The 12,451-nt window shown below is 54.3% G+C and overlaps 4 protein-coding genes across 4 annotated transcripts; 2 read left to right on the plus strand and 2 right to left on the minus strand.

Annotated features, from left to right (window-relative positions):
• Nucleotides 1-803: 803 nt before the first annotated feature.
• On the plus strand, nt 804-2,294 carry PHACADRAFT_206923 (uncharacterized protein; the record flags this gene model as incomplete). The annotated part of the gene is made up of 6 exons (XM_007393347.1): nt 804-1,386; nt 1,436-1,746; nt 1,798-1,873; nt 1,932-2,075; nt 2,138-2,217; nt 2,271-2,294. Exons 1-6 carry the CDS (start codon nt 1,200-1,202, stop codon nt 2,292-2,294), a joined length of 822 nt encoding a protein of 273 aa, XP_007393409.1. The 5' UTR covers nt 804-1,199.
• On the minus strand, nt 2,251-5,618 carry PHACADRAFT_206924 (uncharacterized protein). Its single transcript, XM_007393348.1, has 10 exons — nt 4,872-5,618; nt 4,617-4,820; nt 4,241-4,564; nt 4,100-4,186; nt 3,815-4,044; nt 3,754-3,764; nt 3,579-3,704; nt 3,218-3,525; nt 2,946-3,161; nt 2,251-2,885 (listed from the first exon to the last, which is right to left on the minus strand). The coding sequence occupies exons 1-10, from the start codon at nt 5,583-5,585 to the stop codon at nt 2,562-2,564; spliced, it is 2,544 nt and encodes an 847-aa protein (XP_007393410.1). The 5' UTR covers nt 5,586-5,618; the 3' UTR covers nt 2,251-2,561.
• A 999-nt stretch (nt 5,619-6,617) lies between these two features.
• On the plus strand, nt 6,618-8,188 carry PHACADRAFT_193210 (uncharacterized protein; the record flags this gene model as incomplete). Its single annotated transcript, XM_007393349.1, has 5 exons — nt 6,618-7,051; nt 7,105-7,289; nt 7,340-7,380; nt 7,435-8,079; nt 8,132-8,188. 5 exons carry the CDS (start codon nt 6,618-6,620, stop codon nt 8,186-8,188), a joined length of 1,362 nt encoding a protein of 453 aa, XP_007393411.1.
• Nucleotides 8,189-9,190: 1,002 nt separating this feature from the next.
• Nucleotides 9,191-11,729, minus strand: PHACADRAFT_252089 (uncharacterized protein). Its single transcript, XM_007393350.1, has 7 exons — nt 11,402-11,729; nt 11,271-11,343; nt 10,614-11,211; nt 10,169-10,553; nt 9,845-10,114; nt 9,711-9,786; nt 9,191-9,654 (listed from the first exon to the last, which is right to left on the minus strand). Exons 5-7 carry the CDS (start codon nt 10,111-10,113, stop codon nt 9,382-9,384), a joined length of 618 nt encoding a protein of 205 aa, XP_007393412.1. The 5' UTR covers nt 10,114; nt 10,169-10,553; nt 10,614-11,211; nt 11,271-11,343; nt 11,402-11,729; the 3' UTR covers nt 9,191-9,381.
• Nucleotides 11,730-12,451: the final 722 nt, after the last annotated feature.

The following is a 12,451-nucleotide window of genomic DNA, read 5'->3' on the forward strand; positions in this document are numbered from 1 at the left end:
GTGGCTCTGGCTCGGCGTTCTGCCCAGCATGGACTTAAGGTGGACATCTTAGATAGGCGCTGCTAATACGTAGATAGTGATTGGACAATCATATGTAGTGCTCCCATGCACGGACCTCTTTATGGCAGGCTTCCCCATTCTAGCGGACTTTCAATTTTGCTTCCTTTTTAGTATATAAGGACTCCTCTCGCACCCCCACTCTGCGTGCTCTTTCCCTTCGCACTCAGAGTAAGTCCCTTCGTCGCACTTGCGCAGTATGCACTTATGCTTACGCCCTGTATAGCTAATCCCCCCGTGTGTATTAGGTTAGAACTATACAGCGTGCTCTTTCCCTTCGCACTCAGACTAATCCCCCCGTGTGTATTAGATTGTGCCCGCGTGCCACTCGCCAGTTCGCGCTCGCGCAGCCCAGTCGTCGTATCACGACAATAAGTGTTGCCCTTTTTAGTCTCGGGCGGGCCGACATAGGACGATATCATGTGGTCGGTCGGCCAGGCGCCTGCCCCCGCTGACGTCCGGACAAAAATCAGGCCCGCTTTCGTCGAAGGTTCGACGTCCGTACCACTCACCCGGCCTCAGCGAGGGTTGGGGTCGAAACGTTCGGACAAAATCTGGCATAGAGTTCAAAATCTGGCCAAAAACGTCCGGATTCCGGATAGGCCTCTGGCCCAATTATCAGGGATCTTCTTTTTCTGTGTCGAGTTTTTAGTCCATGACGTGTTTTGGTCGATTAAGGGGTGCCTTCAGGCCCAGAATGACTCGAGTGCCTGAGGCCCTGAGCAAAAGGGTCCGCGCACATCGATCTGTCACGCAGGCACACAAACTGCTCTTCCTAAGAACGGATGCACGTCGTTCACGACGAGGGAGGCTGAAATTTGGCCGCTGTGGCGTACAGCGCACATGGTAGGCCACCACCGCTCTCCGTATTTTCTCTGATGATAGGCTCCTCGGAGGCTGGAATCCCGTTTTGGGAAGCTACAAAACTTTGAAAGGGTGGAGCAAATTTCGCCCCTTATATGCAAACGCAGTAATGAGTAATTCGCCCCTCAGCTGTACCCTTTTTCGATTTTCACCACGCTCGGCTTGTGAGGTCGCAACTTATAAAATGAAGTCATCGCAAAGGCCTCCTGATTCCCCCAAGTATTGTTCTCCCAGTCTCTTCTGCTGAGCAGACTGTCGGCGTGCTTCCTGCGGTAGATATGGCTTTGTCTTCTTCCTTACTCCTTTTGGCTCTCGCCTGTGCCCTGTTCAACGTTTCGTTCGCATGGCGAGGGCTTCATGTTAACGTTGCTGAGGGACCTGCAGGAACCCTGCAGGAGATGACGAACGCGGAGAGGTTGACGAAGGGTCTTCCTCTCAAGAAGCCTCGGTTCAACCGCCGTGGCGGTGCGTATCTAGTCAACCTCGAAGTTCCTGACATTTACACCCAACGCAGGGAACGGACAGCCCACGCCATCCTCTGCATTCACCAGTATCACGGTGCCGACCCCGTCTATTTCGATCATCGTATCTATCCCGTCTACTTCGCCCACCCCGACCGTCACCCCCGGCACCATCGCGTGTGCCCAAGCAACCGGCACGATCAAAGTCACCTCAAAGGACGGCTCACTCAATGGCCACATGAGCCCTGCCAATGAGGAGGGTCTCTATGGCTACACCACCGACGCCTCATCGGCGGTGAAGTTCACGTACAGCTCCTGTGCTTCAGCCCCGTTTGATATCACTGGAGAAGCCACTGAATCAGAGGTCTCTCTCTTCACTTGTTTTGTCCACGCAAAGTCTGATTGACCAATACAGGGCACGACGTTCGATCTCCTCGGCGGCGTCCAGGACTCGCGCAGTGGCTGCTTCCTGATTGGAAACGTCCCGCAGAGTGCGCCTTCTCTCTCAGTATCTGGCGATCTTACGAGGTGTACTCACCTCTGCCGCAGCCGAACCGCAGTCGAGCCCGATGACGCTGCCCAATCCCTTGGCGAGCATCCTCGGCCTCTCGGCCTCCCAGGTCTCCAGCTCGATCTGGAGCGTCGGCGACAGAGCCTTGACCGCCTACCTTCCTAGCGATGGCTCTGACACTGGTGCGTACTTGCTCCAATATCCTCCTCAGTCGTCGCATGTGCTGATTATCTGCCCCGTATAGCCGCCACACCCATCACCTACAACACCGGCACTGGACTCTTCGCGTTCAACCCGGATGGCAAGTGCACCGGTACGGACACGGTGAGTGTCTTTCTCCTCGCAACGTCGGCGCTTGTGCTCATTGTCCGCTCCAGACTTTCACCTTCGTGTCCGCGTAAAAGCCCCAGGCACCTTCGCGCACCGTTATTGACAGCGGGCCATCACGGCCCGCGCAGATATTCGAACGGCTATGAAACTTAGAAGAAGAACGTTGTTTACTTGCTAGACACTCTTGCCTCCTCCAGACGCTGTAGCTCTCTCTGCCCACGCTCTTTATCGATTACCGAGTAGCACCTTGTAGCGATAGCTATCCTGTACTCTTTCTGTCTCTATTCCTACCTATCTTACGAGCTCTCAACCCTTGCCACATCGCATGCGCGAACACTTCAGAGCTCCAGTTTGATCCGGTGGTACAATTCTGCGGCCTTGCGCATCTCCTCCGCGCTCGCCGGCGGCGCCGCAGCGCCGTCAAGGCCGAACGCGCTGAGGCCCGCGTACTCGAACGGTGGGACCTCGGGCGGCACGCAGTGCGCGGGTGCGACACCGTAGTCGTCGAAAGCGTACGGCGCGCCGGGAATTTCTGGTGGCGTGAGCAGGACCGCGTTCACCGAGTCGAGCGAGACGTCCGCGTCGAAGTAGTTGAGCGGCGTGAGGAAGAAGCTCGACGTGGCGACATTCGTACGTGTGTTCGGCGCGTCCTCGGTCTGCGGCTGTAGGGAGCGTGTCAGCGGCGGAGCGCGTGCGTCTTGTGGTTGGCTGGGAAGACTCACTAGGTGGTGCATGCCGACGTTGACCCATGCGACGAGATCCTCTTGTGTGATGTTCTCGCCGTCAAAGAACCGGTGGAAGTCGACCATAGGCTTGCCGGGCAGGTTCAGGTTCCACATGCTGCTCGAGGTGGGCTCGACGTCCTTGCGCTTGGAGACGGCGAGATTATAACGCGCCCAATTGGCATTCTTGAGAAGACGCTTAGAGCCGACGACCGTCTGGGACATTGTTTGGTTAGCGCCATGAAATGGTGACAGACGGAGCAGGGATCTACGTTGTGCACAGGCGAATATCCTGGGTGGATTGCATACCCCCGCGGGGTGGTCCACCGGTTCTTCTTCTCCTGATTGACGAATGAATACCCGCCCTGGAAGTTGCTCGGGTACTTCAGCAGCGCTTGGTTCTCATTCTCTATGATCTCGCGCGTGATCTTCTGTTGAATAGTGGTCTTGCCCCAGTCGTCATCAAACCAATCATGCTCTACCTCCTCAGTGTCGGTGTGCGTAAATAGAAGCGAGTTCTCCGTGCCGACGATATCGAGATCAACCTTGAAGTTGATGACATGATCGTGGAGAGAGCCCACTGGAAGCTACAGTCAGTCGTAGCACAAGGGCTGTGCGGAGGTCTTGACGTACTGGTAGTGTCACGAATTGCTGTGCCATATCCCGTCTGCGCAGGCTCCCAGAAGCCTCCCTGGAGATATCCAGAAGCCGAAACCTTGACCTCAATCGTGCCGTCGATGTGAAAGATGTAATCGAACACTTTAGGCACGTTTCAGATATGCTGAATCGACGAACCAAGGGAGCTTACTGTAGTCATAACTGAAAAACTTAGATCAGCATCGATCCCAACGTGCGAAGTAGTCACCTACTTTCCGATAGTAGAGATGCTGCGAATTGTGAGGATATAACCCCTCACAGCACCGAATTCGCCATCTCTAAATCCCGTGTGCCGCGTGATGGGTCGTCCTGTGTCATGTTCAAAGACACAAATCGCACGTTCGCGCGTGATGCTGCCGATGCCGGTATATGTCGTCGCTGGCAGGTAGACCGCCTCGTAGGGACAATCGTAGCCAGGGAGCATGTCGCGGACGGCGGAGCCCTGCGATGGTACGTTGTCAGTTCCAAACGCATGCGGCTGACGAGTAAGGGCGTACCATGCCGAAGAAACGGTCGAGCCACGCTGTCGTTGTCTGCATAGGATCATTGCCAGCATACTGAGCAAGAGCATCTTGCGGCGAGATCTGCGCCAGCTGTCAGTTATCTATGTATGTAGTAGTGAACCGGGCGAAGCGTACCTCATAGGCAATCCTCTCGCCGAGGAACCTGATATCCCACAGACTCAAGCCCATATCTCTGTCGAAGCCCAGATATACTCCCCAACCGAGCCAGCTGATGTACTGGAGCTCCCTGTCGATTCTGAATCTCAGACCGGCGAATGAAACTTGGCGCGGCCCCGGGAGGTGATCAAGGTCTCGAGGCGGGCCCTTGGGGCGATACCGAGTCGACCAATCAGTATCATTGGTCTGATCAGGCCGAGACGGAAGGCGGCTCAGGGTACCGTTGTGGTAGGCCTGGAGGAATTCGTCAAAGGTAAAAAAGATCTGGCGGTTGTAGACGACCTGGCGGGGCTTGCTGAGTATAGCGTCTAGGATGATGAGAGTAAGTGCGCACCTTTAGCACCTCCCACTGGTTAGAGTCGGTGCCAGAGAAGTCGATATACAGGTAGAAACCTACTGGGTGCAGCCAAGCGCCAGCGACGTTTTTACGCCAGCTAACCCATGTGCGGCGGAAAGTACCGTCGAAGCTGAAGGGACCTGTCAAACCTGCGACGAGGGTGTCGTTTGGAAGACCTAAAGCGACCCCATCGAAAAGTTCCTGCGTGCCTGGTTCAGTCAGACGATAGTTGTATCCGCGGGACATACACACCTTGGTGACCTCGGCTGAGCGAGGCATGTGTTTCATTAACAGAGGTGTAAACTCTGCAGGCAAGGAAAACCCTCTTGCATTGTACGGAATGTCTTCGCGATGGTAGATCTCTGTCAACTCGCGCATGGAAGTGTTCTGGCCGACAGGCAGAGGTCCAACCAAGTAATCCTTGATCACCGGACCACCTTCCTCAGTGGTGCGGGCGGCATGATGAATGGTAACCCTCGCATACTGCTCGGGGAGGTTGACGTCGACGGGAGACTCTAAATAGCGAAGTGCGTCGGCCTTGGATGGACGATACACCTCGATGTGGAAGATGATGTTGTCAGATACGATCGCAGTCTCCGGGGACGTGAGGTTCAGGCCACGGCCAGGGTTGTTCAGCCAGTTGTAGACAGCAACGGTCTCGCTGACTGTCAACGAAGACCAGAGGTTTACCGGTGCGGGAGCCTTAGCGGCCTTCGGGCTAGAAGTAGCACATTGCCCGAGGGGCTTTTCAGGAGCAAGCAGGTCCTCCGCTGCAGGAGTAGGCTGGACCCGGCAGGTGGAGTCATCGAGCAAGCGAACCTTGGGCGCGAATGCGTAGAGCGTGGTAAAGAGGATCGCACCGCAGATCAGTACAATTAAGGCGACGCGACGACTGCTCCGGATCCTTCTGTTAGGCGGAGCAGGCTGCTCGCCGGGATCCTTCAGCAACTCGTAGCCTCCGTGCATGGCCTCAGACGACAAGGATGGCGTAGACAAAGCGCAGCGATATTGCATGTTCTCACCTTATATATTGTGCACGCGCTACGATGCCCACCCAGATGACTCTGTTCGAAGCATGAGAGCGTCTAGATAACTTAGACATATGTATAGGGTGAAAAATCACCCACACTCGAGCACGCTAAGCGATAGACGAGCAAGGAGTGATCATTTGCGGACCGGTTGAAGCGCCTGACAGCGATTATCTGGATACGCTACAGTGGAGAGACAGGTAACAGACTGAGTATGGCCTAGAGAACAGACTGCTCATCGGTGCATCAGTGCGAATATCCACACTAATTAATTACACCAGCCATTTGTACCTCCGCTGAGGAAGGCCGGCCAATCGATGAGAAGGTATCTCAGCCTTCCAACGCACTCGAAAGGTGACGACTGCGTCCCAATTTCAACACGCGAGAATTGGGGGCTATGAATATCAGAGAGACGAGACTCAGAGTAAGACATGGCCTGTGCTGATGCTTTTTTGGAAGGGTTGCCCGACTTCTTGCGAGACAACGGGGAGAGCAAAGCAAAACGAGCGGAGTCACGACAAGCGCCAGCGCTGCTGCATCTCGTCGCTCGGGAGTCGGTAGGACCCTCGGTGCGCCCTCGTTAGAGCGCCGACGATTCGACGACGTCACATCGTGCATCGTCTGCACCAACTGTGGTCTCCGCGATATATGATGCAAGACCTCAGCCTTGCTTTCGTGCCATCAAGCTTTGTCTCTCCTCTCTACATTCTGTGGACCTTTGTGCTGCGCTAGTCTAGTCCTAGGCAGACCCAGACTGGTCAGAGACCATACTCCCGCTAGTGTGCAAACACAGGAGAAACTGACCAATTGTTGTGTATCAACTGAGACTAGATAGGTCTTCTGCGGCGTGCAGACTTTGACACTTGACGAGCTCAGATTTATAAGCGTAAGTTTGACATGCAGAAAGAGCCCAAGAGCACCCACTAAGATGCGACACTCAGCAAGCCCGAACGCTCACAGAGACTTCAAGATGGTCAACACGCAGGCCTCACGGAAGGGCCTCATTCTCTCCGTGAACGCGGGCTCTTCTTCTCTCAAAATCTCTCTTTACCGCCTCAAGTCTCAGACCGCTCCGCCAGACGTGTCCAGCGAGTTGGAGCCTGTAGAGCTTCTGCTCGTCTCCAGCATCTCCAATATCTCTGCTCCCCCGGCTTCTTTCACCTTCTCTCTCGCTGCACACGGATCAGGACGTGAAGCTAAGAAGGAACCGGTCAACTCAATTCACGACCATACAAGCGCATTCGCCCACTTCCTGGACTATCTGAAGAAGGAGGCGAGCATCGACCGCAGCGAGATTGCCCATGTCTGTCACCGTGTCGTGCACGGTGGAGACTACTTCCACCCAGAGGTTATCACGAAGGAGAGCTACAAACATATCGAGAGGCTGTCTGACCTAGCCCCTTTGTAAGTCCCTGGCATATGATGCCCTCATATGGGTCACTGAACGTTTCGCTCAGGCATAACGGCGCAGCTCTCTCTGTGATGAAAGCATGCATTGACGCGCTTCCAAACTCTCAGTCGATCGCATATTTCGATACCTCATTCCACCGTCCAATACCACACCATATTGCAAGCTACGCCATCGACCAGACTATCGCCAAGAAACGTGGCCTGAAGAAATATGGATTTCACGGATTGAGCTGTAAGCATGCCCTTACATTATCTATAGCGTCGCACTGAACGCGTCACTAGATGCCTACATCCTGCGTGCCGTGTCGACACACCTGAAGCGAGTAAGTCGTTGCCTCGCCTCTTCCTCAACGCTTTTCTAATTTTGACCAACTCAGGGTCCCAATACTCTTAACCTTATCGTCATGCATCTCGGTTCTGGAGCTTCTGTCTGTGCAATCAAAGAAGGCAAATCTATGGACACCTCTATGGGCCTCACTCCTCTTACCGGTTTGCCGGGGGCGACCCGATCGGGCGGTGTCGATCCCTCACTCATCTTCCACTACACCAACCTCGCCGGCCGTATGTCGCATGACCGCAGCGCGGCAGTGGACATCCACGTCACTCGCGCAGAAGAGATCCTCAACAAGCAGAGCGGCTGGAAGGCGATCACGGGCACGACGGACTTTGGCGAGGTCGTGAAGAACATGAAGACGAACCAGGAGAAGGTCGATGCGGGGACGGCCAGCGAGGACGAGGCGAAGTGGAAGCTCGCGTACGATCTGTTCGTCGATCGCATCTACGACTTTGTCGGCGGGTATTACCTCAAGCTCGGTGGTAGGGTTAACGCGATCGTCTTCTCGGGTGGTATCGGGGAAAGGAGTGTAGAGCTGAGGCAGACTATTGTCGCGCAGATGGCATGTCTTAGCTTCAAGCTGGACGGAGAGAAGAACGCTTCTGTGGACAAAGAGGATGGCGCAGTGGTCGATATAGGCGTTAGTGATGACGGACATCAGGTATTGGTTTGCCGCACTGATGAACAGGTGCGTACATATTCCTCCTGTCGTCCGCACCTCCGCTGACCTGCCACTCCAGATGGAAATGGCTAGGGAGTGTTCCCTAGAGAAGAAATTCTGGAGCGACGAATCCTAGCCCGACGACTCCCGTGACACTATAAATATTCGATATGTATCATACCATATTCTGAATGGCGAACAAGTAATCAGGACCTCTCGTATTCACTGTATGACATCCGCGCTACATAAATCCGATCGCAGCTCCACGCATCAGGCCGATCGATGCGCGGTCCCCCGCAGACATCCCAATTCTCTTCGTTTGACTCTGCTTCTCCTTGCATGAGGCCTGGGTTGCAGTTCTTCGGGTGTGTGTTCAACTAATGCTCTGACTTAGCCACTGACCCGCATGGGGTACGCCTGGTGTACGACCGAGGACGTCGACTGGGCCGGCGCAATGCGCTATGCGCCTACTCCAACGTAACGTCCGGGACCAACGCCTTTCCATTTGTACCGCCGCCCCAGATCGTTCTTGCAGGACGTCTCGCCGCCCCCTGATCAGTCGATCATGATCAAGATGCGACGTCCGCGGGTCTCACTCACTCTTTCGAAGGTATGTTCTTCATATAGTCGTACAACAAGGCGAGAAGCTCTCCGGGAAAGACCACGCGGTCAGCGACGCACCCCCAATCGAGCGCGCTGACGACCTCGTTGTGCGCATTATGTACGCTGGTCACCGTGTGCTTTCTTGAGCTGCCGGACACGACACAATTCACGAGTGCGCCATCGGCGGAGGTGATTGTGGTGTCCGCCGGGTTGCCTGGCGTGAAGGCGAGGGTTGTCGTCGTCGTCTCCATGTTGTATGGAGTCCAGTAGTGCCACTAAGCTGCCAGACGTGTCTGTGTCATCGCTTCTTTTCTACATAGGCTCGATACTAGCCACCCTGGCCATAGTAATGGTACTCTAGCGTACCGATCACCCACATATACCCTCGGTACGCGTCCCACCAACCACCGAATAGACTGGCCACGAATTTACTCTTTACATGCGTAATGCGTAACGTGCATTTTCATCTGTTGGCAGACAGCGCACGCACAGCTGGCGGCCCGCAGTATTACAGCTATGATCCAGTGGTCTTCGGTTGACATCAAAGTTCCTCGAGATACCCACTATGATTACGATATGTTCTCAACCTATCCGGGTTCTGATGACTGTCTGAGGATTAGGTACGCAGCAGAAGATTGCCGCGTCAGAGGGTTGACAGACAGGTAACTGTGATGAGGTTTGCGTCGCGAGCTTTCATGGACACTTTAAGCGGCATTGATGGTTCTACTACACTATTCCGCCAAACGCATCTCCTACCATCAGGCCCACCATAGCACCCTCGCCCAAACCGCCTTGCTGCAGCCGCCTCTGCTTCTCCTGGAAGAGCAAGGTCTCTACGACCAAGTCCTGGACTTCCTTCGCTCGGGGAATGAGCCTCAGCTCTCCCGGAGTGCGAATTACGCCCGTTCCGCCATCGCCCGAGTCGCTTGGCGCGGGTTTGCGGTAGGACTTAGTGTACCGGGCGATGACGGTCTTGAAGTTGTCGTCCGCACTATGGAGCTGAGGAGAGACACCTTTCTATCACGCTATCAGAGTATGAATGCGCTCGCACCCACCTCAAGATAACGGCCAGTGCCACCCGTGCCCTTCCACTTGTACTTCCGTCCCTGGTCGTCCTTGAACGACACCTCGCTGTGAAAGGCAGCAGTCCTCAGTCAGCTGGCCCTGGTAATTTGAGATTGACACCTACTCCATGAATGGCATGTGGTTCTTCTTCACCCAGTCCGAGAAAGCTACAGGGTCGTGGCCCCACAAAATCACCCTATCTGAATGGACATTCCGCCACTCGAGGGAGGCGATGACTTCGTCGCTCGCGTCGTAGACCTGAGTGACGGGGTCCTTGACCGAGGCGTCGGTTGTGACGCGGTATATGACTTTACCCGAGGACGAAGTGATGGTGGTGTTGCAGGGGTTGTCCGGTGTGAATGTGAGTGTCGTGATCTCTTCTAAAGACGCCATGCTGTGAGGTCATAAGCTAAACGGAAGCGGTATGCCCTGCTCATTTTATACGCACGCCCGCGTCTCTTGGCGAACTTTCCCTGTCACTGAAGCCGTCTGACCGTGCCCAAGATCGCAGCGCTCAGTATAGCCTCAGTTCATTGTGTCTGCCAGTGGCAGTGTGGGGAACATGCCCCGATGGCAGATGCTGCGCCTTGTGATGATGGGGCGCTCCGAGTAAGCTCAGTAGCTCTCGGGGACGGAGGATATGGTTGCTGAACCCGGCACTTGATTATTCTGTAACATAACGAAGTCGCCAAGTCCCATCTTAAGAACATCCGACACTTCCTTACAGGTCTTTCGAGGTGGTGCACACAGCACCAAGCTCTCGCCTTATCCGGTACAGCGTCTGTAACGGACACTTAGCGGCGCAGAACACCCACTGCTAGAGTTCCTGCGAGCTGCGGAACTTGTTTGATTAGCTCTACTTTGCGACATAGAATCATGTACATCGTGCCTACTGTCAGTATGCCTCTCGATTTCAAGCTAATTGTTGAGACAGTAGTCTTGAAGGATGTTGGCAGGCTAGCTAAGCAGAGCATTACGCACCTACAACAAAAAGCGGACAGTCTTGCCCGTCGTCCTCTAATTAGCGGTGGAAGGGTCAACACAAAGATGTAATATTCCAGGCGCACGTAGAAGCTCCTAGAACCTCACGAACTCTACCAGTCAGCAAGCCACAGCGAGCGTTGCCCCCGTTCTCACTCCCACCATCGAGTTGTCGTTCGTGCCGCCATTCTGAAGCCGACGCTGTTTCTCGAGGAACAACAGAGATAAGACGACCAGGTCCTGTATCTCGAGAGCACGGGGAAGTAGAGCAAGCTGTCCGGGCGTGTATACAATGCGGGGTCGAGAGACAGTGTTGATTGAGCTTGCGTCGGTGAGCGTAGGCGTAATTGACTGCACGTCGGTCAATGTGGGCGTCAGGGAGTATTGAGATGCCATGGGTCCTGGACCTGGCTTCTCAGGGTCGCTAGAAGATAAGCTGGAGTCTAGCACCCTTCGAGAACGGTGATATCTTGCGATTGGTACAAAAAAGTTGTCATGATCACTGTAGAGCTAACCGTACGTCAATTAGCAGGCCATATAGGCGGGATCCGCAAACTACGCATGCGCACCTCGAGAGAGCGCCCGGAGCCTATCCCTTTCCACTTGTACTTTCGCCCTTGGTCATCGGTGAAAGATACCTGTCTTCAGAGGAAAGCACTTTGTCAACATCACGGAGTTAGAGATGTAAGGCGGTACTCACTCCTTGAATGGAACAAAGCTCCTCTTCATCCAGTCTGAAAATGAGATGGGCATTCGATCTTTGATAATGACCCTATCTGGCAGCACCTCCTTCCACTCGAGAGAGCCTATGACTTCGTCATTGACATCGCGGACTTGGGTGTATGTCGCCTTCTTCGTGATTTCGGTCATGACGCTGTAAAGCGTCTCACCGGTCGCGGAAGTAATCGTGGTATTGCAAGGGTTATCAGGGCTGAACGTAAAGCTCGTTGTTTCCGCGTTGGGGGACATGTTGTAGACGATGATGGAAGCGAGTCGGGGAGAGTGACGGACAAGCTTTGCATATTACGAATGGCTTAAAGATCTATGGTCGTGGGTTTGCGCAGTGGTACCGGAACAAGAAGCAACAGATGTGACAGGGACCGTTTCGCACGATCCTGTGATTCGACCCGGCCTTAGATGCGCCGTGAGAGTGCGTACTTATAGCAGACACATCAGATGAAAGGAGAGGCAACGGGTCGAGTCTGAGAGGCGTGCAAAGAGAAGACACTCGAGGCATCTTGTATATGGCGCCGCGCCGCCGCCGCCGCGCACATAGACGCCTGCCATCTGTTCAGAGTCTGGCTCGCTATCGCAGTGTTCTCCACAAACGTGGCTTGTCGGATAAACAGAGGGGGGATATATTTCCGAGAAGCAAAGAGAAAGATGTACCATGAAGCAAGGTACGAAACCGACATGGAGCAGAGTTGATTTTCGAAGTAGTCAACAGTACTTCCGTATTGTAGATTACTGGAAGGCCATTGTGCATATATTTACGACACACGAGATAGCTTTGGTGACAGAGACAAGACGAGCTCGTGCCGAACAGACCCTTCAATCAATCAGCCGAGCGGCGCAGATGTATGGGCCGCTGGAAACAACAGGGTCGTATGCAGAGTAAAAGAGTGGTACGGCTTAATTTATCAATATTGGCTGTCGTGCCTAGTGTTGGAGTGTCACTGGCGTTCGATATTCTTATGTGCCGAAATTGTAGGTATCTGCCACACAAAGTAAGGTCTGGTAGACGCAGAAT

The sequence above is a fragment of the Phanerochaete carnosa genome (assembly GCF_000300595.1).
Source record: "Phanerochaete carnosa HHB-10118-sp unplaced genomic scaffold PHACAscaffold_3, whole genome shotgun sequence".
NCBI classification, from domain to species: Eukaryota; Fungi; Basidiomycota; class Agaricomycetes; order Polyporales; family Phanerochaetaceae; genus Phanerochaete; species Phanerochaete carnosa.